General features: G+C 39.8%; 1 protein-coding gene across 1 annotated transcript in view; it reads right to left on the minus strand.

Moving 5' to 3' along the window:
* SFMBT1 (Scm-like with four mbt domains 1) overlaps positions 1-26,425 on the minus strand; it is a 217,504-nt gene that overhangs the window by 14,740 nt on the left and 176,339 nt on the right. The window contains exons 6-17 of the mRNA XM_006876036.1: positions 23,910-24,156; positions 23,182-23,276; positions 22,291-22,392; positions 20,278-20,428; positions 17,849-17,931; positions 13,250-13,376; positions 11,688-11,801; positions 6,516-6,558; positions 4,803-4,867; positions 2,101-2,240; positions 1,217-1,326; positions 332-507 (exon numbers count right to left, since the gene is read on the minus strand). Coding sequence (XP_006876098.1) covers positions 332-507; positions 1,217-1,326; positions 2,101-2,240; positions 4,803-4,867; positions 6,516-6,558; positions 11,688-11,801; positions 13,250-13,376; positions 17,849-17,931; positions 20,278-20,428; positions 22,291-22,392; positions 23,182-23,276; positions 23,910-24,156 — 1,453 coding nt within the window. The remainder of the gene's footprint in view (positions 1-331; positions 508-1,216; positions 1,327-2,100; positions 2,241-4,802; positions 4,868-6,515; positions 6,559-11,687; positions 11,802-13,249; positions 13,377-17,848; positions 17,932-20,277; positions 20,429-22,290; positions 22,393-23,181; positions 23,277-23,909; positions 24,157-26,425) is intronic.

Genomic DNA, 26,425 nt, shown 5'->3' on the forward strand with positions numbered 1-26,425 from the left:
TAAACTTTCACTCAATCCACAATAAAAACCTTAAATTTAAAAAGAAAAAAAAAGTTGACCAACTAGGGCATGTGACCTATTTCTGTATGGCCCTCAAGCTAAAATAATAATAATAATTTTTAAAGGACTGTTAAAAAAATAAAACAAAACAAAGAGGAATATGCAACAGAGACCATAAGGCCCATAGCCTAAAACAGTTACTATCTAAGGCCTTTAGGAAAAAGTTTACTGACTTATGCTAATATATGAATGTCTGCAAAAGAAACGTTCCCAAGATATAAGGTATGATCCTTAGCTACTATAGTTAATAAATTTTAAAAACACGACTCACTGTATTTGGTCTTTGTAAGCACAGAACAGTTCTCAGAACATTTGTCTAGAACCATCCGTGGACCGAAGAGGTTAGGACAGCATTCTAGTTTGATACATGTTTGCCGGCAGAATTCAGTCACCCGATCAGCTGTTTTCACTATTTCAACAGTAGCCCGATAACTCTTCCCTTTATATCTGTCAGTGGAACAAACACCAAGTTTATTGGGCTAGTGATTACTCAGAGAAAATCATGTATGTTAACAGTTCTGAAAAGTTCTGAGAATATTCTATGCCCTTTACAGTTTGAAGACCTGGAAACCAATAAAGAGTTTATGCATGCTGTACTTAAGTCAAACTCATAATCTGGTAAGCTGTAACAATGAAAGGCTAAATTATTTCTCCAAAAATATAAATGAGCAAAATAAGGGTCCTGCTTTCTGTTCCTAAGCGTAAGGTTTTCCACATAGTAACGTCTACACTGAAAGAAAAATAGCTTTCTATTATGTTTTCCTTTATCCTGGGGCAGTGAGCCTCAGAATGTGGCTTGCACACACACCCATACAACCTACCAACAGCATCTATTCATTGTAAAACCATATTAGAAAGCAAGTGTGTTTACAAACTTTATTGGTAAAATGGAAAGGTCTCCTGAATCTAATAATATGAAATTGTGCTTGTCTTTCATATTTCATATTTCTAGTCATTCATATTTAGCATATTTTATAGAAGCATTAGCCAGGATGAAAAATATTAAAAGATAACAAACATGCTCCCTTACTATAAATAACTGAAGAAGTAATATCCTAGTTAACATAAGGATTTTACTATTATCCACAGGAGAACACATTCTGTAATCTGTTAAAGATGAATAAGAATAAAGAACACAGTACAGTAGCCTACTCACTTGGCTTTTAGGACTTCCCCACAACCATGCCACACAGAGTCCTTGTCCAGCTGAAGTTCCCGGAGGACACGACTGGGTTTATAGGCTGCATTGATAAGTAAAGTGAGGACCTGAGTCCCATTTTCAAAGCAGACATATGGGGTGGGAAGGAGGAAAAACAAAACAAAACATTAGAACCACAGTGTTCTTGCTAATACTTAGAAGGTTAAGGGCATTTAGGAGATTAATTCTAGTCATATGCATTAACAAGTGTTAATAACAAAGTTACAACAGCTGCCCAAAGATGCAAATAAGGTAACTTGAGTCCTTCTTTAAGTAACTATTCAAAACACTATCATAAGGAAGAAGCTGGCACCATGAAATTCAAGTTACTCTGGCACATGCTTCCGAGCCCTTTTCCAAAAATTTATATTTGCTTGGGTCACTGTGTAGACAGCTGAGCCTCCCTGTGACTGGAATCTAGCCCAGAAACTTTGGCTGCCCCACATCCCGCCTTGCCACCCCAAGGTTTAGAAGGTTTCATACTTGCTCAGCAAAGCACCCTGGCTGAGAAGCTTTATGACTCCAGCAACTGTGTAGCTTTTTCATGGCCCCTGGGTTAATGCCACACTGCCTCTTGGACTGTCATTGCCTCTTGGATTCATGTCATTGCTCATGCTTGCACAGTTCTCATGTAGTCTCTGATAGAAAACCTTTCTACACTGACAGAGGTGAATCTGCTACACGAAGAACTATTTAAATGAGTGCCCCCTATGGAGGAGAGATCTTTATGAAACTTTTGATCAAACCTAGAGCTATCACACAACATGATGACACCGATACAAATGAGTCTAGGAGATGGTTGTGAAATTCTCAAGTTCTTTTGTTCTAGGTCACAATCTTACCTCTCTGAGGACCAGAACACAATTCCCGGGTCCCACACATTGAGGCAGCTCAGCAATTCTCCCTTTGTTAAGATATGGCCCTGAGAAGCAACGGTGGTTGAAGTATATCTTTGGACAGCAATATTTTCCATTAATCATAACTGGGAAATGAAGAGACACAAATATTCAGAACAAAGTCATTTTCCACTCCATGTTTTCAAAGTTGGAATACAGGGGAAAAAACAAACATGTACACTCATTATAAAGTCTGAGAGTGCTCTTGGAATGAATGCCTTACACTTAAAACAACTCTAGTATAGAATTTATTACTCTGTGCTATCTTGAATATCATCCCAATTAACTCCTGGGTTAATGTTGCATTGTTCCAGAACCCTACACATCTATCAAAAAAGGAAGTGGCGGCTTTACTTCAAAAACCAACTATTCAACACTCCATTCTGGATTATTTATAGGGACCAATGGCTAATATTCAGAACCACAATTTGTTTCCTTAAGACTATCAAACTAGTGTGTTTGGCAGCCTTAAATGTTGTGAGTGCTCTCCTATTATTCCTTAGAGAGCTAAAAGTATATGTAAAAGCAGAGCGTAACCACATCTTCCTGCAGTGCTTTGGAGTGTACCTAGCCTAGGGACCCCTCTCTCTTCAACTATTTTTGGCTTAAATAACCTTTAATTTTACTTGTTAAACTTATTTCTAGTTAGTTCATTCCTCGTGTTAGAGAAGATGCACACATATAAGAATTGAGAAGGACTACTTTCTACCTTTCACTTTTTGTTGGTAACTGCTGTCAAGTCAGTTCTGACTCTGTGTAACATTTCCAAGGAGTGGCTGGTGAACTTGAACTGCCAACCTTGCAGTGAAAATGGAATTTTCTGTCCAACGCATTAACCCACAGCACCACATCAGGACTCCTAGTATCTTTCACTTAGGAACATTAAAATTCTTACCCAGTATCTTAGTTAAGCAGGATCATACACTCTTTGGTGTCTGGCTTCTCTCACTTAATATTATATTTGGGAGATGTATCTATGTTGATGTATATAGTTACAGTTAGTTCATTCTCATTGCTATGTTCATGTGATACAGTGAATTACTTGATATGGCGCTTCTAGCCATCGTCTTTGTAACTTCCACCAAATGACAAAAGGTGGGTAGGATGAGGAGAGGAACCATGTAAATAGGGTTTATGGAACTCTAACATGGGGATGGGGGGTGGGGGGAGTGGTCACTTTTGCCATACTGCTGGGTTTAAAATATGCCACCTCAGAAGCAGAACTGGGAATTCCCTCACTACCATCAAGAAAGAAGAGCCAGGAGTGGAATGTGTCATTTGGACTGAGATCCTCCACTATGAACCTCCTCACTCCAGGAGACAGGGAGCTGTGACACCAAAGGAACAGTAGAAGAGTGGCAGCAGCGGTAAAGGCAGCAAAACCAAGAGCTTCCTGGCCTGTGCAGCAAGTAAAACTGAGTGCCTTTTGGCAGGAGACTCACTTGCAGTGTACCTCCAGGTATTTAATCAGGAGAGCTTGGTTTGTCTACCCATGGAGCTACAGCTCAGCACCTTCAGGCTGAAGCTTTACTTAAAGTGGAATGTGTGTCTTTGGGGCATTTATCAGCAGCACTAAAAGAGCTTTGTAACACTGCCAGGACCTTATAATCAGTGATCATAAGGTACACAAAAAGTGATCAGTAAAGAGCAGCTACAATTATTATAAGTGGACAGAAATATCAGCCTAGAGATGACTGTTAAAATTAAATAACCCTTGTACTATCAGGGCTTCTTAAAAAGTACTCTTAGGTTCTTTCAGTGAACTGTATTTGAAAATAACTTAAAGCACACATTTAGTTTATAGACTGTGGCTTCACAGAGGGAGTCTCTTAATTGTGACTTACAAGAGTGAAACTGACTAAAGTGTATTTGTTAAGTGCTATCAAGTTGGTTTTGATTCACAGCGATCCTGTGTAGGGTTTTGGAGGAAAAACCGGTAGGTTTGAACCACTGACCTTGTGGTTAAGAAGTCCAGTGCTTATCCTACAGCACCACTCCAGGAGGAGAAGCGCTGGGCAGCTAACCACAAGGTTGGAGGTTCAAACCCAGAAACCCTATACACGGTCCCTATGAGTTGGAATCGACTCGATGGCACTTACCAAATACATTGTGTTGTTGTTGTTAAGTGCCATCGAATTGGTTCTGACTCATAGCGACCCTGTATGGGGTTTCCGAGGAGTGGCTGGTGAGTTTGAACCACTGACCTTGTGGTTCAAACCAAACCAACCTAGCGGTCCAGTTGTGTATCCCACAGTGCTGCACCAGGGCTCCTTAGCCAGTTATATCTCTTTAAAGTCACAATTATAAGAGACTCCCTCTATGAAGCCACAGTCTATAAACTAAATGTATGATTTAAGTTATTTTCAGACACAGGTCACTGAAAGAACCTAAGGGTGCTCTTTAAGAAGCCCTGGTGGCACAATGGGTAATTAAGCACTTGGCTGCTATTTAAAATGTTCACAGTCCAAACTCACTCAGCTGCTCCATAGGAGAAAGACCTGGCAATTTGTGTCTTTTAAGATTATAGCTTAGAAAACCCTACAGGATATTCAATTCTGCCACAATGTGTCACTATGAGATGAAAATAGACTTGATGGTACCTGCAACAACAAGAGTGCACGTTACCATAAAATTTCATACACTTGTACCTGACTCTGCGGAGTTCAGCTCCTGATTCTTCAGGCCCTCGTGGACAGCTCTTGAGGACGGTACTCTGGGTCAACAGGAAAAAAAAAAGGAAAACTCTGAGATAATACCTAAGTTCATAAAGTATGAGGGTTAGTTTCTTTCATATATGGCAGATTGAAAATCTATAATGGAAAGCACTTCCTTGGCCATATTTGGCTTTAGTTTGTTTGTATGTTTGTTTTTACCAGCAACTGGTTTTTAAAACTTCACATACAGGGTTTCATGAGCTGATAATACAGCCTGCAGATAGTACTGTGATAGCACATATTCAAATGAACTTTCTTTTCATTCATTCACGCCAAGCAATAAACTTGCAGACTTTCTTGTGCCATTCTTAAACAAGTAAGCTAATAATTTTTTCAAGTCACAAAAGAGAAACATTATTTACAAAGGATTTGTTTTCTTCTTCCATTAGTTCTAAAATGGCACACAACTACCACTATGTGATGAAATACCAGAGAACTGCTTTGTACACAGCTCTGGTAGCGTAGTGGTTACGAATCGGGCTGTGAACCTTAAGGTCGGCGGTTCGAAACTACCAGCCGCTCCACGGGAGAAAGATGAGGCTTTCTACTCCCGTAAGGATTTACACCCTCGGAAACCCTGTACAGGGTCGCTATGGGTCGGAACCGACTCGACGGCACTCAACAACAACAACCACTAAAAAAGGCTACTTTTTAAAAGAATACTTTATGACCGTACTTCATTATCAGTCTTGACAAATAAGTCAAGGAAAAATTCAAGATCAGTTTCTTTGTCATTGCTATCTAACTACTGATAGATCTGGTGGCTCAGTGTTAGGCATTTCCGCTAGTCAACAGTTTGAACCTGTAAATTGTTCCACTAGAGAAAGAGGTGTTAATCTGTTTCCATAAAGATTCTAATCTTGTAAACCCTTTGGGGCAGATCAACTTTTGTCCTCTAGAGTTCTAGGCTGATCAAACTCCATGGACTTTCTCTTTATTGCTATTGTCAGTTTTGTTACTCACAAAGCTACAAAGGTAGCTACAAAGTATAAATAAATCAAAACCTAAATGTTTCAACACACTTAAATAACACACAGGGTTTCTTGAAGAGACACCAAGCCAATCCTTTCAGTGTGTTTTTTTATTTAGACTGTTGTCTTCTACCTCAAGTTTTTGTTGTTGATTTTTTCACTGTGACAAATCAAATCCAGATTTTAAAATCTTTTGTGTTCCTAAATAAATACTAGCATGGGGACTCTTCACCTTTTTTCAAGTGCCTTTAGGCTCTAAAAGAAAAAGGAAACCCAATTTGTGGGACATTTTAAGAATGCCATCAAGTCGATTCCAACTCAGCAACTCTTTTGGACAGAACAGAATTGCTACATAGTGATTCTGAGACTATAAATCTTTATGGGAGCTGACAGTTTCATCTTTCTCCAACAGAGCAGCTGTTCGGTTTGAAATGCCATTATAGCTAGCAGCCCAATGCTTAACCCACTATGTCACCAGGCCTCCTGACCTTTTGTATATAATGCCATTTTTAAAACTACATATATTGTAAGGGGAAATAGAAAAACTATCAAAAGTAGAATTTTTAAATTATGCTTTCATCCAAGAAAATATGAGTAAACATACTGTTGGAAATAGTTATTTTTTTTTCCAGATAGTCTCATTTTTTAATGTTAAGCATACTATTACATTACTTACTGTTTTTCTGGTTGAACCACTGCAATTTTCCTCTGCTTATATACTGTAAGAGGACAATATATATGTAAATGCCAAGAAAAATAAACCTACAAAGGAAAAGTTATGTATGCTTTACACTTACATTTTTCTTTGTTGTTGTTGTTAAATGCTATAAGGACCTAGTATAGGATTTCCTAGGAAGGGCTGGTGAGCTTGAACTGCTGACCGTGCGGTTCAAATCAATTTTGCGCTGCTAACCTTTTAGCTAATAGCCAGCACCACCAAAACTCCATCCTTAACTAGGAAGTACTATCAGTTAGTGGGTATGTGTTTGAGTATCTAGACTAAACACATTTCCTGGGTAAGAATTTTTCTAAAAAGAGCAAAACTAGTATTTTCAAGGCTCCCTGGGTCAGCCAACTACTGTTAATAATTTCTAAGCAAAATAGGAGTCCTGGTGTGTCACACTGTAGGAGAAGCAAGAACCACTAATTGGTGGCTCAACCCATTTCTTGAAAATTCTACATAGGGAGGACTTACAGCAAGATGGCGGACTATGCAGACCCACTACATGGACCCCCTAACACAAAGATTTGAAAGACAAAATAAAACAGAAACAGATGAAAAATCTAGAACCTGGAACTTCAGAAGAAAGGTTAGAGAGGTAAATGGAGTGCTTACTGGGAAGAGAGGCCAAGCAGAGGATGACGAGAGAGTGAGAGACTGACTTGGTGTACAGCTGGCAGATGATGCGCCAACATCTTGTGAGCAGTTTTGGCAGCTAAGGGAGATCTGGCAGAGCAGATTCACACTGGCAATGGGAGAGATGTAATTTCCTCTTTTTCCCCATGGAGACCAGAAGAGTGGCCAGCTCCCACCCTCATCCATCCCCAAAACTGACCCTGCTGGCTGTGCCACTTTGGGGTGCCACTTTTGTGCCTGTATTCAGGTGGACTCACCTCCAAAACAATTACAAAACCCGAAGAGCCACCAGACCAGCATTTAACCAGTCACCCTACCTACCAGCTGCCCTGTGATCCTAACAGAAACTGAAACCAGCTCCATCAAGGGCCTCCACAAACTATTTCTGGCTGAGTTCCCTAAACACAGAAAACACCAAGGCCAATAAGAACTCCATCAAGAGCCAGGAACTCTGCTGTCACATCTTTTCTACAACCCCCCTGTGCGCTCCTTGAATTGTAGAATCCCACCAGAGATTTCTCTCCTCTAGGCCCAACAACTGCACAGCTTATTTAAAAAAAATACAACAATCCCACAATAACCTAAAGACAACAGATAATTCTCATTCACATGAAGAAACAAGAAAGAATGGCTCAAATATATGGCCAAGATGCAGAGCCAGAAAACATTTTTGAAGAAGAAAAGGTAATGGAACTAACTGAAAACGAATTTAAAAGAATGTTAAGTAAGTACCATCAGAGGATTGACAGAAAGATCAAGGAAAGCAAGGAGAACACAATAAAAACGTTAGAAGAATTCAGGAAAACACTACAAAAATAGACCAAGTAAATACAATATTTGAAACAATACAAAACCTGCAATTAGAAATCCAGAAGATTAATATAAAGATCTCAGAAATGGACAACACATTGAAAGGGCAAAGGAGTAGAAGCAAAGCAATGGAAGCCCAAATTAATAATCTTGAGGTAAACTCTCAATTCTAGTATACCAGAAGAACAATAAGAAAAAATACGAAGAAAGCCTAAGAGTTATGTGGGATACTGTGAACAACTTGTGGGTCATCAGAATTCCTGAACAGAAAGAGACAAGCAAAGAGAAAGTTGTCAAAGAATTGTTGGAAAAAAACTTCCCTAACAACACGAGAGACGAGAAGATAAGCATATGAAAAGCTGCATACACCCCAAAAAGGATACATCCCAAAAGAAAATCATCAAGACATATCATAATCAAACTCTTCAAAATCAAAGTCAAGGAAGAACCCTGGGAGCAGCTTGGGGAAAAATGAAAAGTTACCCAACAAAGGAGAACTAACAAGACTAAGCACTGATTTCTCTGTAGGAACCAGACAGGCAAGAAGCCATTAAGATGACATATACAAAACTGTGAAAGAAAAAGATTGCCAATGAGGAATCATATACTCAGGAAAGCTGTCCCTCAAATATGATGTCAAAATTAGGACATTTCCAGATAAGTAAAAATTAAAGAACTCTGTACTGAACAGAACAACTTACAAAAAAATGCTAAAGGGTGTTTTTTTCAGGCTGTGAAGCAGCAACAGTGGACAACCTGAGATTTTCATACATGAACCACCACCCAGAACTCAATCCAGATATAAAAGCATTTAAAGTAAAACCTGGTGTAGCACTGTGGGCTAATGCACGGGACTGCAAAGTCGTTTGAACCACAATTTTGGTGGTTCAAGCTCACCAGCCACTCCTTGGAAACCCTATACAGGGTCACCATGGGTCGGAAATAACTCGACAGCACTTTAACAACAAAGTAAAACAAACCTACAAAACTGAATATAAGGAACCAGAGCTATCAATAATGAAGTCAACTACAAAGCAAAACGAGGGAACAGTGTAGATACAGACCTTCCATATGATGAGGAAGTCAAGGAGATGTCAAGATAAAATAGACTGTTTCATGCAAGGAAAATTTAATAAATTACAGGGTAACCTCAAAGAAAAAGAATATACCTGTACATCAAAATTAAAAAAAAAAGAGGTAAATCAGAAGGATTTAGTAAACAAAAGGAGCTCTGGTAGCGTAGTGGTTACGAATCGGGCTGCGAACCGGAAGGTCAGCAGTTCGAAACTACCAGCTGCTCCGCGGGAGAAAGATGAGGCGATCTGCTCCCGTAAAGATTTACAGCCTCGGAAACTCTATTCAGGGTCGCTATGGGTCGAAACCGACTCAACGGCACTTAACAACAACAACAATACAACAGAAATGAAAATGACAAGAAAACTCACAAACAAAATGAACTCAGCATAGAAAACTATATGGAACAAAGAATTCAATAGCACCACAACAACAACAACAAAAAAAACCACACAGCAAAATGACAACTATCAATTAATACCTACTTATAATTACAGTGAATGTCGTAAATGGATTAAAGTGCACCAGTCAAGAAACAAAAAGAAGAAAATGGATAAGAAAACAGGATCTTTCAATATGCTGACTATAAGAGACATATCAAAAAGATAGAGACAGCCTGAACGCCCATCAACAGAAGAACGGTTTAACAACCTTTGGTACAGACACACAGTGAAATACTATAAAACGTTGAAGAATGATGATGAATCTGTGAAACAGTTCACAACATGGTTGAATCTGTAGGACATTATACTGAGTGAAATTAGTCAATCACAAAGGACAAACTTTGTATGGACCAATGTTGTAAAAAGTTTAAAAAGAAAAAAAGAGGTTTCCTTGATAAAATAATCTATGATGGTTGGGGGGAGGAATTATTCATGGGTCAGAGAGTAGTCACATGTGTACATGGGTGGCAAGGCAGGCAATATACAACAAGAGGGAGGTTAGCAGAGGAAAGATGAAGGGAGCAGGAGACACAGGGAGGAATGCAATAGTTGAAGTAAATAAAGATAAATGCTGTTAACTGTTGGTACATGAAGGGGATTGTAACGATGCAATGAAGCAAAGTATATAATTTGTTGAATGTAAACTGATGATCTGCTCTTTAAACCTTCACTCAATTCAAATAAAAAATTTAAAACAAACAACCCTATATAGAGTTGCTATAAGCCAGAACCAACTCCATAGCACTTAACAACAATAACACAGTAGAACAAATATTCAAAAGAAAATCAATACAATGCTCATGGGACATGGAAGGTTTCCTTTTGTTCTTCTTTAAAAGCATACATACTGAAATATGTGCTCAATATTAAAGGATGTTTACAGCAGTCCCAGCTGGCATCTGAATACACTGACATGAGAAATATCAAGCAAAAATTGCCCAATGAGCCATATCCAAATTCCTTACCAACAAAGTTGGAATTAAGTACTGCTTGTGTGGTGCTATGGGTTAATATGCTGGACTGCAAAGTTGGTATGAACTGCAAGCTGGCAGTTCTAACTCACCAGCTGCTCTTTGGAAATCCTATTCAGGGTCACTATGGGTTGGACCTGACTTGATAGCACTTAACAACGACAACATGATACAGCATGGATGAATCCTCAAACATTATGCTAAGTGTAAGAAGCCTGTAACAAAGACTGTACATTGTATGATTCCATCTATATGAATTCCAGAATAGGCATGTCTAAAAAGACAAGAGAGTAGACTAGTGATTGCCTAGGGAGTCCTGGTGTGGCACTGTGGGTTAATGCACCAGATTGCAAAGTCATTTGAATGCAAGATCGGTGGTTCAAGCTCACCAACTGCTCCTCGGAAACCCTATACAAGGTTGCTATGGTTTGGAACCAACGCGACGGTACTTAATAACAACAAGGATTAAGAGGGGAGTCTTGGTTTGGCACTGTGGGATGATGCACTGCACCTCAAGGTTGGTTTGAACCACAAGGATGGCAGTTCAAATTCACCAGCTGCTCCTTGGAAACCTTATACAAGGTTGCTATGAGTCAGAACTGAACGGATGGCACTTAACAAAAACAAGAGTTAAGAGAGGGACGGTGATTATTAATGGATGCAAAGTTTCTTCCTGGGGTTGGGAAGTTACATACTCCAAAATTAGATTTTTAAAGGTTCTGGCTTCCTTCTTGTCTAACATATCTTGCTCTCTCATCTACATTCCCTTAGGGAAGACAGCTGCCATGCTGTAAGGGGCCCTATGGAGATGCCCCCATGGCAAGGAACTGTAGGAAGCCTCCACCAACAGTTAGTAAATGATGAGGCCCTCAGTCCAACAACCAAGATGAACTGCACTCTTGTCAACACCCATGTTTAAGTTGGGAGAGAACCACAGCCTTGCCTGGCACCGAGATTGCTCCCTAGTGACAGATGAGGCTCCAAAAGGACCCAGCTTAGCAGTGTGCTGGTTTCTGACCCACACAAATTATAAAAGACTAAATGCTTGATGCAATAAATATATTTCCTATGCAGGAACAAGAAACAGAACATCATTTTGTTTTGGTCTGTAGTATCTGGATTCATCCTAATTGGTAGCAGTCACACACAACGTATTTAACAATCAGCCCTCTAAGAAAGAAGTCGATGGATACCTCGTGCTCGGCGAGGAGCGCTGAGAGGATGGCCATTGGTTTCACACCAGCCCAAAGGAAATATGTCCATGGAGTCCACACTCACAATACATTCAGGTATGGGCTTCTTAGAACCTGTTTAGATTTTAATAATAATAGTATACATATTTTTATAGACCATCAAATAAAACTTAATAACCTACTTCACATACAATTATTCTACAGCTGTAATAATACAGAAACAATGTCTCTTGAACAGTTCATTTACAGAGGTCTCACTTTTTCAAATATGATAAACATGAAGAAAAAACAATAAGCTGCCCCCACCTCAAAAAAAAAAAAAAAACCCCCCCCCCACAAAAAAAAAAAAAAAAAACAGATCTAAAAATAACCCCAACCCAACCCACTGCAGTCCAGCTGATTCTAACTCGGACTGAGCCTTCCTTATAGGACAGAGTACAACTGCTACATGGGACTCCAGGTTGTAAATCTTTACAAAAGCAGATTGCCACATATTTTTCTTGTGGAATGGCTGGAAAGTTCGAACTGCTGATCTTTTAGTTAGCAGTCCAGTGCTTTTAACCCACCGCATCACCCGGGCCCCTGAGAGTACTGATATAAGGTACTAAGAGGGTACTAAATATACAGGGTGTCTCTTAACTGGGGAATAGCAAATTAACTACTGGAACGGGTATCAGATGTTCATATGGTCAACAAATACTATAGTCAATTCTTTTAAGTAACTGGAAACTAAAAGGCAAAAAATGACAGTTCTACTTGATTAGAACATTAGTTCTAGTACTCAACCAGAAAGCAGACCAGTGAAATCAAATCCAGAAGTAATGAATACAAGTTGCTCGACAAGAGCTGCATGAAAGTATACATTCAGAATCTGTTTAGCAGTAGAAACAGGAAAGAAAGTTAGGCCATACAGTCATTGCAGTGCTGGCTACTCACACAAACCCGTCCCATCAGTGCCCATTGCTTTTAGTATCAAGTATCGTTTTTATCAAGAAGCTCTGGTAGCGTAGTGGTTATAAATTGGGCCGTGAACCGCAAGTCAGCAGTTTGAAACTACGAGCTATTCCGCGGGAGAAAGATAAGGTTCTCTGCCTCCGTAAACATTTACAGCCTTGGAAACCCTGTACAGTGTCGCTATGAGTTCGAACTGACTCCACGGCACTTAACAACAACAACAACATCATTTCTATTGCACATGCTTTTTCATTCTATTTGTTTGGGGTAACCAAAACATTATCCTTTGAGTAAGCTAGGCATTACTGCTTATGCCCATTTATCCTGGTCACATTAGAATATATACTATTTGACCTATACGTTCCTCTTCAAGAAAACAGGGAAATCTGTAGGGATGGCTTTTTAAATCACATTCATTTCCTAAACTTTGAAAATCAAAGACAGATAGATACATTCTTAACTTAGAATCTTGCATTATAAATTAGAAGGCCCTAACTAAGACCCATATCTAGCGAATTCATTCGGTTTAACAAGCTGCATTACAGGAGAAACCATGAAAAGCAACAGAGAGTGGACACAGGAAGGCTTTCAGAGGTGTTGGTGTTTACCTTCCAGCTGGAGCCACAGGTAGGCGCCTCTCACTGCAGTTATGGTGGCAATGCATACCTCTTCACGGAGAAGAGGGTTCACTGCCTCAAGCTTCATGTTCTCCTTAAATTCATGCTCATAAATTGACTAGGAAATAAAGGAATCACATCAGATACACACTCTGGGTTAACGCAATATGCTCAGCTGGAAGACCGTTTTCAAGAAGTATTTAATTCCTGTATTGACACTTTAAAGCTATCCTTTTGTTTGTTAATGAAACAAAGGGAAATGTCTGTGATGCTTGCTATTCCAGGCAGTATGGCCTTTGAGGTCAAATGTTGCTGCATTATTGTTAGCTGTGAGACCTTGGACAAATGGTAACGTTTTTTTCTGCCTCACTTGTGTCATCTATCAGATGACGTTAAAACACCTATCTTGCTGGGTTGTTACCAGTCTTCATTGGAATAAGGTACTTAATGTGTGTGCCCTTGACTAAGTGCCGCACCTTCAAACACTAGTAGCTCGCCTTCCTTAAAGGGCCATATCCTATAGTAAATTGCTTAGTGGCTAGTTGTATGTGTATTATAAAAGGCACTCAGGATACATAATACTTATAAATAGACGATTTGAATCCTTTAAAACATATGTTTAAAATGTTTGCAGCTTCTAGGTCAAGATGGAGAACTGAACATCTGTATCTGATTATTCTCTCATTTGATGATCCAAGTTTTTCGGGTATTTTTTGAGACATAAATCCACCAGATGGATATAACAGAAGAGGAAACAACATTCTATAAGCTAAAATTTACCAGACACTAGTGGTAACTAAAGGAGCTCTGGTAGCATTGTGGTTACGAATCAGGCTGTGAACTGCAACGTCAGCAGTTTGAAACTACCAGCTGTTCCACAGGAGAAAGACAAGGCTTTCTGCTCCCGTAAAGATTTACAGCCTCGGAAACCCTATACAGGGTCGCTATGAGTCGGAATCAATGCTACGGCACATAACAACAACAACAGTGGTAACTAACTTAGCAGATCAAAAGAAAGGTGAATCTAGCTGGCAGTGAGGAGAGCTAAGAGATGACAGCACCAGGTACGAGGTAAGTAGATGTAGAGGAAAAATATTCAAAATACAGGATTTACTGAAATATTTAAGAAGCATTTAGATCATGCATCATTTCTCCACTCCATATCCTAGGGCAACTGTCCCTTCCCCTCCACTATAGAAGGTGAGATTTACCTTCTAGAGCAGAGGTGGGGAACCATTTTTCTGCTAAAATTTATAACATCACTTGAAGGCCATACAAAATTGTTGTTGTTGTTGTTAAGTGCCGTCAAGTCGGTTCCGACCCATAGCGACCCTGTACAAAATTATCACCTTAAAAATTAGATTGCTGTTATTTGGTCAGAAACCCTGTACAGGGTCGCTATGGGTCGGAACCGACTCGAAGGCACTTAACAACAACAACAATGCTAATGTACTGGACTGCAAAGTTGGTTTGAACTGCGAGGTCAGTGGTTAAAGCTCACCAGCTGCTCCTCAGAACTGACTCAATGGCACTTACTAACAACATGATGGCTGGACTTCTGGTATCACTGTAGGATCAGCACTGGACTGCAGCAGTTCAAACTCACCAGCTGCTCCTTGGAAACCCTATACAGGATTACTATGAGTCAGAACCGACTCAACAGCACTTAATGATGAGATGGCTAGAAATGTGGTTGCCTTAGAAGGGCCAGACCAAATGATTTTGAGGGCCTTATATGGCCCGCAGGCCAGACGTTCCCCAAGCCTGTTCTAGAGAATCAAATAAAAGATCCTTGGGCAAGGAGACACAAGGAAGCATTGAGAATGTGCATGAAGGGTTATATGGAATGAGAGACAGCTTAGCCCCTTGTCTCTAAGAAATCCACTAGAACTTCAGCAGTCAGACCTGGATCCTGCAGGCTGGAAGCTAGAAGAGACTTTTTGTGATAATCTGACAACTGAAGAGAAACACATAAGTAATATGGATTTAAATTTTCCCAACAAATGACTAGGCCCTAGTGTGGCCCTGTAGGATAAGCACTAGCCTGCTAACTGCAAGGCTGGCAGTTCAGAAACCCTATACAGGGTCACTATGTGTTGGAACAGATACAGCAGCACACAACAGCAACAACAAATGGCTAGCCAAATCTCACCCTATAGGAAAGTTCAAGGTTGACAAGCCCTCCCCACATCCTCAGAGTTTCCAGTTAGCTTTGTTGTTGTTTTTTAAGTTCTCCATTCTTAAATGGGAGTCCTAGTGTGGCACTGTATGTTAATGAGCTGGACTGCAAAGTCCGTTTGAACCACAAGGTCGGTGGTTCCAGCTCACCAGCTGCTTCTCAGAAACCCTATAAAGGGTCGCTAAGGGTTAGAACCAACTCGATGGCACTTAACGACAACATTTTTAAATGTAAACAAAAACCAAGGATTGCCAGACATCTAAGGATATGGAAGCTAAATATCAAAACAGAAAAAATAAGCAATTTGGAGAATGCAGAAATTATTCAAGAAGTGAAACTTCCTAAGAAAAGGAGATGTTTAATATCCTCAGAGAGGCCACCTTAAAACAAGAACTGTTGCGGTTGTTCTTAAGTGCTGTTGAATGTCTGAGTTGGTTCTGACTCATAGCAACCCTTAATAGAGTTTCCAAGGATTGGCTGGTAGGCTTGAACTACAAACTTGTAGGTCAGCAGTCCAGTGTTTATCCTACAGTGCCACACCAGGACCCTAATACAAGAGCGGTGGTAGTGTGCCGTGGAGTCAGTTCTGACTCATAGTGACCCTGTATAGGGTTTCCAAGGTTGTAATCTTTACGAGAGCAGAAAGCCTCATCTTTCTCTTGTGGAACAGCTGGTAGTTTCAAACTGCTGTAGCAGCCCAACTCATAACCACTATACTACCAGAGCTCCTTAACACAAGAATAGTATGCTATTAAAACTAATTATCAGAAAGAAAGAAAAAAAAAAAAAAGAGTTCTGGAGTATAAAAAACCTAATACCAAAAACTCAAAGCTTGGAAGATAGTTTGAGAAAGAAAAAAGAAAAAAAAAAACTCAAAAAAATATAAGCCTGATCCAAAGGATCAACATCCAATAATGGGAATCTCAGAAAGAGAGGAGAGAAAAATGGAATGAAGGAAAGATATCAAAGAAGTAGACTCAGGAAAATGTCCTAGCACAGAAGGCATGCATGACCACTACTGAAGGCATGCATGACCACTACTGCATGCCCACTAAGACCAGCACTGAGGTTAAGGCCCACATAACACTTATCACTGTGAAAAGTGGTGTCAAAGAGATTCTATAACTTCCATAGAGGGAAACAGAAAACAGATCTACAATAAAAAAAGAATTAAAATGGCTCTGAATTTCTTGTCAGCACCACTGGAAGCCAGAAAACAATACACCAATGCTTTCAGAATTCTGAAATAAAGTCACCTCCAAACTAAAATTCCATATTGGGCCAAACGATCAGTCAAGTTAGTAAAATAAAGACTCTATATCTCTCTTGCATCCTGTGATAGGAAGCTACTCAAAGATAGGCTACACTCAAAATAAGGAGAAACAAAGAAAGAAAAGGGTATGAGACATATGAAACCGAGATCCCAAAGCATAAAGCAGGGGAGAAGCAATTCTGTGAGCTGACACTGAAGGACAGTCACAGGATTAAACCTACATGGCAAGCCTTGAGAATAAGCAGTCCAGAGATAGAGAATGGAGGTTGTTAGGAGGGATGTCTCTAAAAAAATTATTAGAAATGACAGATTCCTGATCTCATGGGCTTTGTGGAAAATAGTAATAAGAAATTACTGTACAGTGTGGAAAGATCTAGCAGTAGATACAAAGAAAATAGCAAATGAAAAACAAGGTTAACTTGAGGACAAATAAAAAGGAAGCATAACCATAAAATAGTGCTCAGTGCGAATAATATTTGAATGCATATAATAATATAAACACTCAATCTAGATTTAGCCCAAAATTGAAATATATAACTCTAACAGGAAGAAGAGGTAGGTAATGCAGAGGGGAAAGGTAATATAAAATTGCTAAATTTGCTCCATAATACAGAACCAACAGACATGTCTAAAATTAATGGCTCAAAAGATAGCAGCACAATATTTAAAAAGTGAAGATGTATGAATACCAGAATTACTGTGAGAAGAATAAAGAGTGGTTACTTATGGGACAAGAAATAGAAGGCGTGAGGGACTGCAGAGAAATAGGGCTGTTGTTTTATGTTCTAAGTCTTTTAATGCAAGTTGGCTTTTTAAACTATGTATTAATTATTTTGATGCATTTCTACAGAGATCTAAAATTTTTCTCCACTTAATATTATAACATTTTTCCACATTACTGAACCATCAAGAATAATTTTGGACTAAAACTTCAAAATTCTTATGATTTCAGCTACTAAGAAATGTTTTTAAATGAATAGATGAATGTATGCAGTAAATGCATTTTTCTTTGAACCATTTAATCACAACCGATAAGGTGCTAATTAGGGCGGAGTGTAATGATCCTAAGAATCAAGGGAGCACAGCAACCCCCAGCTGGCAGGCCCAGCAGCACCTGTGATGGGTCAGGGACTCTCACCGATGGGAAGCACCTCTGCGGTGCAGCTTCAGCACCACACTGTTTGAGGTAGTCGGCCCAATCAAAGTCCTGGCTTGGGTAGCCTAGAAGAGATAAAAGAACAGTGATTTACACCGTACATGCCTACGTGACTTTAACACTCTGCTTGGCACACACCCAAAACTTCCAAGTTTCCTTATTTGGGGACTTCAATCGTTCTACAGGGAGAAAAGGAGTCCTGGTGTGGTATTGTGGGATAATGTGCTAGACTTCAAGGTCAGCTTGAACTACAAAGTCAGCGGTTCAAACTCACCAGCTGTTCCTCAGATACCTTATACAGGGTCACTATGAGTCAGAAACAACTCGACAGCACTTAACAACAACAACAACAAGGAGAAAAAGACTCATTTCCATCATGTCGATTCCAACTCATGGCGGTCCTACGGGACAGCGAAGAACTGCACAGGATGTCCAAGGCTGGCATCTTTATGGAAGCAAACTGCCAGGGTTTTTCTCCCTCTAAGCTATTGGGTGGGTTCACACTGCTGACCTTTAGTTAGCAGCTGCACTATCAAGGCTCCTTAGAGGGAGAAAGACACCCTATAAATTCAAAGGATTGCTAATTTTTTAAAAATAGAACAACTCTGGTAAACCATAATATTACAATAAAATTCTCTGGATATATTTTTTAACTTTCAATTTTCAAACAAGGCACTTATTTTGAGCAACATTTTATAGAGTTAGTTTCTGACAATTTTCCAGCAAAATTTTAGATAGTACAACTGGATTTGACTTGTACATAAAAATTGTCCATATAAATTTAGTCTTATGATCAATTCTATTATGACTTAGGCTCTCAAGGGAAAGAAGCAGTAAATCATCTACAGTACTATTTAATCAGCAAACACTTTTTCTTTGACAAAGATTACTCCAATGTCTTAGTTGATATGAGTCTCTCAACTGAAAGGCTGTTCACTTTGCTTTGATTCATGCTCTACGGAAGTATAATGCTGTTAAGACCTGGATCCTGAATTAATTTTATAAAGAGTTGTCTAACTCTCAGCTTAAGTCTAGGAGGATCTTGATCCTCCCACTGGATCCCCTTACTCAGCACTACTGTATGTGAGGCACTGGGTCAACTCCCATGTCTGAGCTGCTCTCTGGCCCTGCACAGCTTATTCTCTCACAGACAGAGTGAGCCACTCAAGATCAGGACACCTTGTAGCCAAATAGCTCCAGAAATCATCTTCCCCGCCCAACTCAACACAGCACTGGGATCTGCCTCTGTGTCCATTTTTACAGTTCAGTTACATAATCCACTACCCTCCCATATTCTACAAAGAAAGCTGAGTTGTCTGTAACAATACTGAAACCTTCAATATTGTTAATGATTAGCTTTTATTTTCACAGAAAAGTAGCAGACAGGATAAAGAACTTGGAAGAGAAGTCCAGAGCCTTCCTGCAGAGCAAGAACATCCTCTCCACACCTCGGCTTTCACTGATGGAGAAGCCTGGGAAGTTCTGGTATTGTTTTCTCCTACTCACTCCTTGAAAGAAGAGACTGTACTATAATCATTTTTGTCTCCCTGGTGACAAGCCCAATGCCTAATTCATAGCAAACACTCAATAAATGTCTGTTGGATGAATGCAGCTAAATGGAAGACAGAAGGCCCTGGAGTTTACGACCCCTGTTAATACAAAAGAGCACTTCCAGCCCAGTGTTCCATCAGGCATCAGTGAGAAAGTGAAGCCATGCTTTACTAAAAGCCTCATAATAAAGTACACATAGACTATCAATCAAATAATCTGATTGGCTGACATGAATAGCAGATAAACACCTGACACTTTAGAATGGGGGTTCCATATACTTTGAAGCTAAACATTTAAAATAAATGTCAGTGAAACTCAGCTTAGTTTGATGTAAAAGCCTTGATTAAAGGGTCCAGGATTATGTTTTGAGAAAATTGCAAACACCAGGAAAAGAAACCATTACTTTTCTATTTACAGCCTGAGTCCTACTGTTGCCCATAAATCTCCCTGATGAAGTCGGTCCAGAAACCTAAAAGTTAGGATACTCTGCCTCCTAGCCCTACATCCTCTTCTTGTGAGTTAGATCCTAACCCCCTGTGACCTCCGGACAGGCACATGATGGAATGAACTAAAGACCCAGCACTGAATGCCATGCTTGAATTTGGCCTTCCAGGGTGCCTGAAGATGTATTTGTTAAAGTTAAGAGAATTGAACATACTTTATTTAAGAGTGTCTCAACTTGATTTTTAACTTGTAAATATGCATATAAATGGAATCAGAGTCTTCAGTTATACTTCTCAGTCTCCAGAAATGTTAGGGAAGGCATGAAAGGACAAAAGATTCAGATAATTTCATCTGATAAATATCATTTTCAAAGTTAAACATTCACTGAACAATTCAGACAAGAACTAGGCACACACCAGGCGGAGGACTGATGTGTAAACCATTCTTCAGACTCCACTGCACAGGGAAAATGCCAGGACTGTCAACGTGACACACAAAAGATCGCTGCGCATAACTCTCTGGTCGTAAATCATCCATTTCCACCAGAAAGTACTTCTCATCAAAAACCTGTGAATAGAATTTAACAGATAAAACAAACAAATTGTTTTAGGTGTGTGTGTACGTACATGCCTTTTCCTTAACATAACCAAACATTTTACTAAAGTTCACAGCAACTAACCAAACTAAACCCATTGCCTTCAAGTCTATTCTGACTCCTAGAAACCCTACACTACAGAGTACAGCTGCTCCACAGGGTTTCCTACACTGTAAATCTTTAAAGAAGCACACTATCACATCTTTCTCCCAAGGAGCAGTTAATGGGTTTAAACCACTAACTTTGCAATTGAGTCAAGCGCTTAACCGCCATGCCACCAAAGTGGCTATTCATAGCTACACTGGGTATTAACAATAATACTAAGTGTTCAATAAATGCTAGTTCTATACCTGGCATTGTTTTAACAGAATGCTTTTCATGTAGTGTTTTAATTTTAATCTTTTTAATAATCTAATGAGGTTCAGTGCCATCAAGTCGGTTACAATGCACAGTAATACTGTATAGGGTTTCCAAGGAGCGGGTGGCTGGTTTGAACTGTTGACTTGTGCTTCATCTACACTGCCACACAGGAGTCCTTTAATGTTGTTGTTAGGTGCCATCAAGTCAGTACCGACTCATAGCGACCTTATGCACAGCAGAATGAACACTGCCCGATCCTGGGCCAACCTCACAATTGTTGCCATGCTTGAGCACATTGATGCTGCCACTTTGCCAATCAATCTCGCTGGAGGTCTTCCTCTTTTTCTCTGACTCTCCATCTTACCAAACATGATATCCTTCTCCAGCGACTAGTCCCTCCTGACAATATGTCTGAAGTATGAGAGACGAAGTTTGGCCATCCTGGCCTCCAAGGAGCACTCTGGCTGCACTTCTTTCAACACAGATATGTTGGTTCTTTTGGCAGCCCATGCCACTTTCAATATTCTCCTCCAACACCATTAACTCAAAAGCATCAATTCTTATACGGTCTTTCTTATATTCACTGTCCAGCTTTCGCATGCATCTGAGGTTATTGAAAATACCATGGCTTGGGTCAGGCGCACCTTAGTCTTCAAGCTGACATCTTTGCTCTTCAACACTTTAAAAAGGTCTTGTGCAGCAGATTTGAGTTAGGTACTATTATTAACCCTATTTTGCATATATGGAAACTGAGTTTTAAAAGAGATTAAACTCTCTTGCCCATGATTACAGTCAGGAAGAAACAAACTCTAGACTGTAACTCTGAATTTAGTTCGTTCTATAAGGAGTTGGCTATGCCAGTAAATTAGATCCAAGTCCAGTTTCAAATGCCAAAATGAATTATAATGAACCTCTTCTTGGCTCCTTCCTATCCCACATCCCATCAGACACTATAGAGGGTCTTCTGACCCTACTTCCAAGTTTAGCATCTCTTCTTGCTATGAGAAAATCTTCTTCCAAAGTAAAGAAAATTTAAAAGCCAACAGCCCAAATAACACAGGATCTAGACAAGTGTTTCTTGATGTGCACTTGACTTCTGGTTATACTTTCAGGAAAAGGGCTTCAGCTCTTGCCCCAAACTGAACTTCTTTTATGACTCAGACCTAGTAAATGAGTATTTGGCCTTGACAGTCTGCCCAGTTCTTGTGGCTAATACCGGCTGGAGTGTCCTACCTTATTTTTTTGGGTCTTTTAAAAGGCAGAAGTCTGAATCCAAATTACATCACTGGGGCCACCCCACAACCAGACCTCACACTTATTGCCACTCCCACACATCTCCTACCTCAGCTAAGCCTGCACCTGGCTGCACACTGATAACACTGCCTGCCTCCAAACTGTGCCGACACTGTGGCCTCCCCGCTGATTACAACGATGCCCTGCTTCTCTGGTGTCCAGGCTCTAGTCCCCAGTTTACCTTAACAACTGTAGCAGGAGAGATCCCAAAAGGAGACCAGGGGTCAACAGCTTCCAATTTCATATTTACAGAGAAAGCATGTGTGCCAATCACTTTTTTGTCCTGAAAATATAGTGTTTTCATATTAATTTTATACTCCAATATGGCTGAATACCACTCAAATTATCTAAACTGTGAAGCTTCTGGTAAATTACCTAGCCATGTAATTTTCTTCCCTGAAAAAAAAACATTTTGCGGAAAAAAAACATAGACAAAGTCTGTAAAAGTATTCTTACACTCCACATTTTGAACACAAATGAGATGAGGCATCAAAAAAGAAAGAAAGAAAATTATGACAAGTTAGAACGATGTCGTTAAGAGTAGAAAAGAAAAGGTCCAAAATGCTTTAAGGGACCTTAGGAGAAACCCTAAACTACTGTTGTTGTTGTTAAGTACCATGGAGTTGGTTCTGACTCACAGTGACCCTGCACAAGGTTTCCGAGGCTATAAATCTTTACAAGAGCAAAATGCCTTATCTTTCTCCTGTGGAACCGCTGGTAGGTTTGAACTGCTGACCTTGAGGTTGTCAGCCCTAATTGTAACCACTACAAGTTTCTGAGGCTGTAAATATTTATGGGAGCAGAAAGCCTCATCTTTCTCCTGTGGAACAGCTGGTAGTTTCGAACTGTTGACCTTGTGGTTCACAGCCCGATTCGTAACCACTACACTGCCAGAGTTAGAAGATAAAAAAAGAGCCGATGACCAGTCCAGCTGGAAAGCCTCTTTCCTCCCTAATCCACAGGCCACAGAACTCTCATTGGCCTCAGGCGTTAGTTTACGCTGTTCTTCCCAATTTGTTTGACTCCATTGTGAGGATAGAAGTACCTGCCTATCACATGTTTCTGTTCTTACCTTAAACAAGTAAGATGGTAATGGCTCTTCCTCCTCCTCTTTCACTTTGGCCAAGATCTCTTGCCACTCCACTTCTTTTTTCAGATGTCTGATGGCTTTAGCAAAACAAGGCAGGATGCTTTAAATGATGAGAAAACCTATACACTTCCTAACTACTCTGAGAGCATCCAAATCAGCAAAAATAAATAAATATATATGTGTGTGGGGGCTCAAGTCCATTTATACCTATCTTCACTCAAAGGCCTGTACCTTTACCCTTAGTAATCTGTCTGCTCTGGTCAGAACAGATAGGAAGTTCTGGGAAAATGCCTTGTAGTCAATTTTAAAAATCATATAACACATAACCGCAAATGGGGCACATGATGCCAATACAAACTGATGTTAACAATCACTAAAGTTACAATGTTTGGGGAATTTAATTCAATCAGTAATTTGATACGAATTCAAAATCTGTTCTACTTATCTGAATGCTAAAGTGAGAAGTTCTCTTTGATTTTATCAAGGGGACAGGTATGGGTAGGAACAGAAATCTATGAAGTTATATCAGTATATGTGGCAAATCACAAAAGCAAGAAAAAGAATTATTATGTGAACTAGCATAACAAAGGCTTTCACAATACGCAGAACACTGCATTTTCCAGTCTCATAAAAATGAGTATTTTTTATGAGTATTTTTTTATCAGTATTTAATATAATAATTAAAAGAAAAATGGTATGTTACTCTTCACCTAATGGGGGCTGAAGTTCATATCCCTGTTGAGTGGCCCAACCAACGTGATGAAGAAATGGATCCAAGTAATACAACCAGTGTTCAAAGCTGTCAGAGCTTTCAAGTCCTTCATACCGCAGCTTCAGTCTTCCCCCAATGTTTTCTACGACAGTAACAATCCAAGTGCTTAAAGAGTCCTGGAAAGCTTGACATTCTAGCCTGGAACCTGGAGCGATGAGATCTAAAGGATTCCTCCCATTACGAAGCTGTAATAATAAAGAGAAATGATTAAATAAAGCACATTGTTGTTGTTGTTGTCAGGTGCCATCGAGTCGAAACCGACTCATAGCGACCCCATGAACAGCAGAACAAAACAATGTCCAATCCTGGGCCAACCTCACTACTGCTGCCACACTTCACGCCATCAATGATGCCACCTGGCTGATCCATCTCATTGGGGGTCTTCCTCTTTTTCTGACCCTCCATCTTACCCAGCATGACATCCTTCTCCAGCGACTGTTCCCTCCTGACAATATGTCCAAAGTATGAGAAACAAAGCTTAGCCATCCTAGCCTCCAAGGAGCACTCTGGCTGCACTTCTTCCAAAACAGATCTATTGGTTCTTTTGGCAGTCCATGGCACTTTTAGTATTCTCCTCCAACACCACAACTCAAAGGCATCAATTCTTCTACAATCTTCCTTATTCACTGTTCAGCTTTCGCATTCATATGAGGTTACTGAAAATACCATGGCTTGTGAAAGCACATTACTCATTGCCATTAACTTAATATAAAGGAGCATTGGTGGCGAAAGGGTTAAATATTTGGCAGTTCCAACCCACCCAAGCTCCCTGAGGGAGAAAGAACTGGCTCTAGAAGATCACAGGCTCAAAAACCCTGAGGTGCAGTTCTCTGTCACATGAGATCAAAAATCAACTCCAGGGCAGGTAATTAAAACATAGTATTATAAAAAGATCATGTTTGAAACTACCAAAAAGCAGTCTATAAATTGTACCTATTTAAAAGCCAGTGAATTGCCAAATACCAACAATCCTCTAATATTACAATTTCTTGGTGACATGAAAATGCTTATCTTAAAGAAAATCTACCAATATTGCAATAAAACTATTCTAATAGATCTCTAAAGCTTTGATAGTTTTATTAACAAGAATTTTTAAAATACCATCATTAACTATTCCGATTATAAAAGTAAATATGGTTTGACATTAAGGCAAGCAATCAAGTCCCTTCAGAGCAAACCCCACTCCTCTAAGGCTGAAACTCAAAGGGAATACATGAGGTTATGTAAGCTTGCTGTCAACCACACTGGTCTACAGGTGAGTGGAAGATGGGGAAAGGCAGCAATGAAGAAATGGGCTGAGTTCAACCAAGTTCTACAGACTCCCATTAACCTGGATATGAGAGAGAGAAAAGGAAGGGCTGATTAGCCCAAAGTATGGCGAGACCTGAAAACACCTGAGCCCATGGGCAAGGACATAGCCATGGAGGGCTAGAGCTGAGAGCAAAGTATCCAGCTGATATGAAGCGAGGGGAGACACACAAGAACACCCAAAGTTGCAGACAGTACCCATTTGACTTAGCCTCGATGGCTTGATAATCAGAACTCAACTACAGAAAGATAAAAAAACTAACAAAACAATTTTTGAGAAAGGAAACAAGGGTAAATTGCTGGAATTTGATGAACTTAACCTATACTTATGGAAGGAGTAGCTGAAAATACCAACTGAGAGGGAAGGAGTCTTCACATTAAGTATCAATGCTATCCCCTCTGTATAGAGGGTAGATAGGGAGGGGCAACTTAAGACACTGGCTACCTAAAATAAGGAGGTGAATAAAGGCTTGAAGTGACTGGCTTACCAGGTTTCAAGAGGGAGTTCAGTTTAAGAGTGTATGGGGGAAGATAAGAGTCCCCACCAAATAGTTTTCACCTTGTCAAGATGGGTCTGGTAAAAAGAGTTGGTGATGAGATTCTAATGATTCAATAGTGAGTAACTGTTATCATTATTAATTGCGACTGTCACAATTGTAAAGGTAGAAGTTTTGTTAAAAAAAAAAAAATGGTGGTGGTGGTGGGGGGGGCGTTAATGTTATAGTCCAGACACAGAGGATCCTAGGATCATCAAGGGAGAAGAGCACAAGAATAATGCGGGACCTTATCCAGAGAAGCAGCGATACCAGAGGTGGAGGCAGAGATGGAGACATGGAGAGAGGGAGCAGCTGAGGACTCTAGATTCATGGAAAGAGAGGGACTGAGAGCTGGAGGCCAGAAGGCAGACTTGTAGAATGTGCCCTTTGGTGGTGTAAATTATTATATATGGCTGAGTGTTTAAAAAAAAAAAAAAAGCTAAAATGAATAGAGAGAAATACTGTTAACTGATGGTACATGAATGGAATTATAACCACTGCAATGAAACAAAGTGTATGCAGAGTTGCTACGAGTCGAAACTGACTCCACGGCACACTAACACCACATTTGTCTCTCTCTCTCTCTGTATGTATGTATGTATGTATGTAT

This window comes from Chrysochloris asiatica, unplaced genomic scaffold (assembly GCF_000296735.1).
Source record: "Chrysochloris asiatica unplaced genomic scaffold, ChrAsi1.0 scaffold00350, whole genome shotgun sequence".
Lineage (NCBI taxonomy): Eukaryota > Metazoa > Chordata > Mammalia > Afrosoricida > Chrysochloridae > Chrysochloris > Chrysochloris asiatica.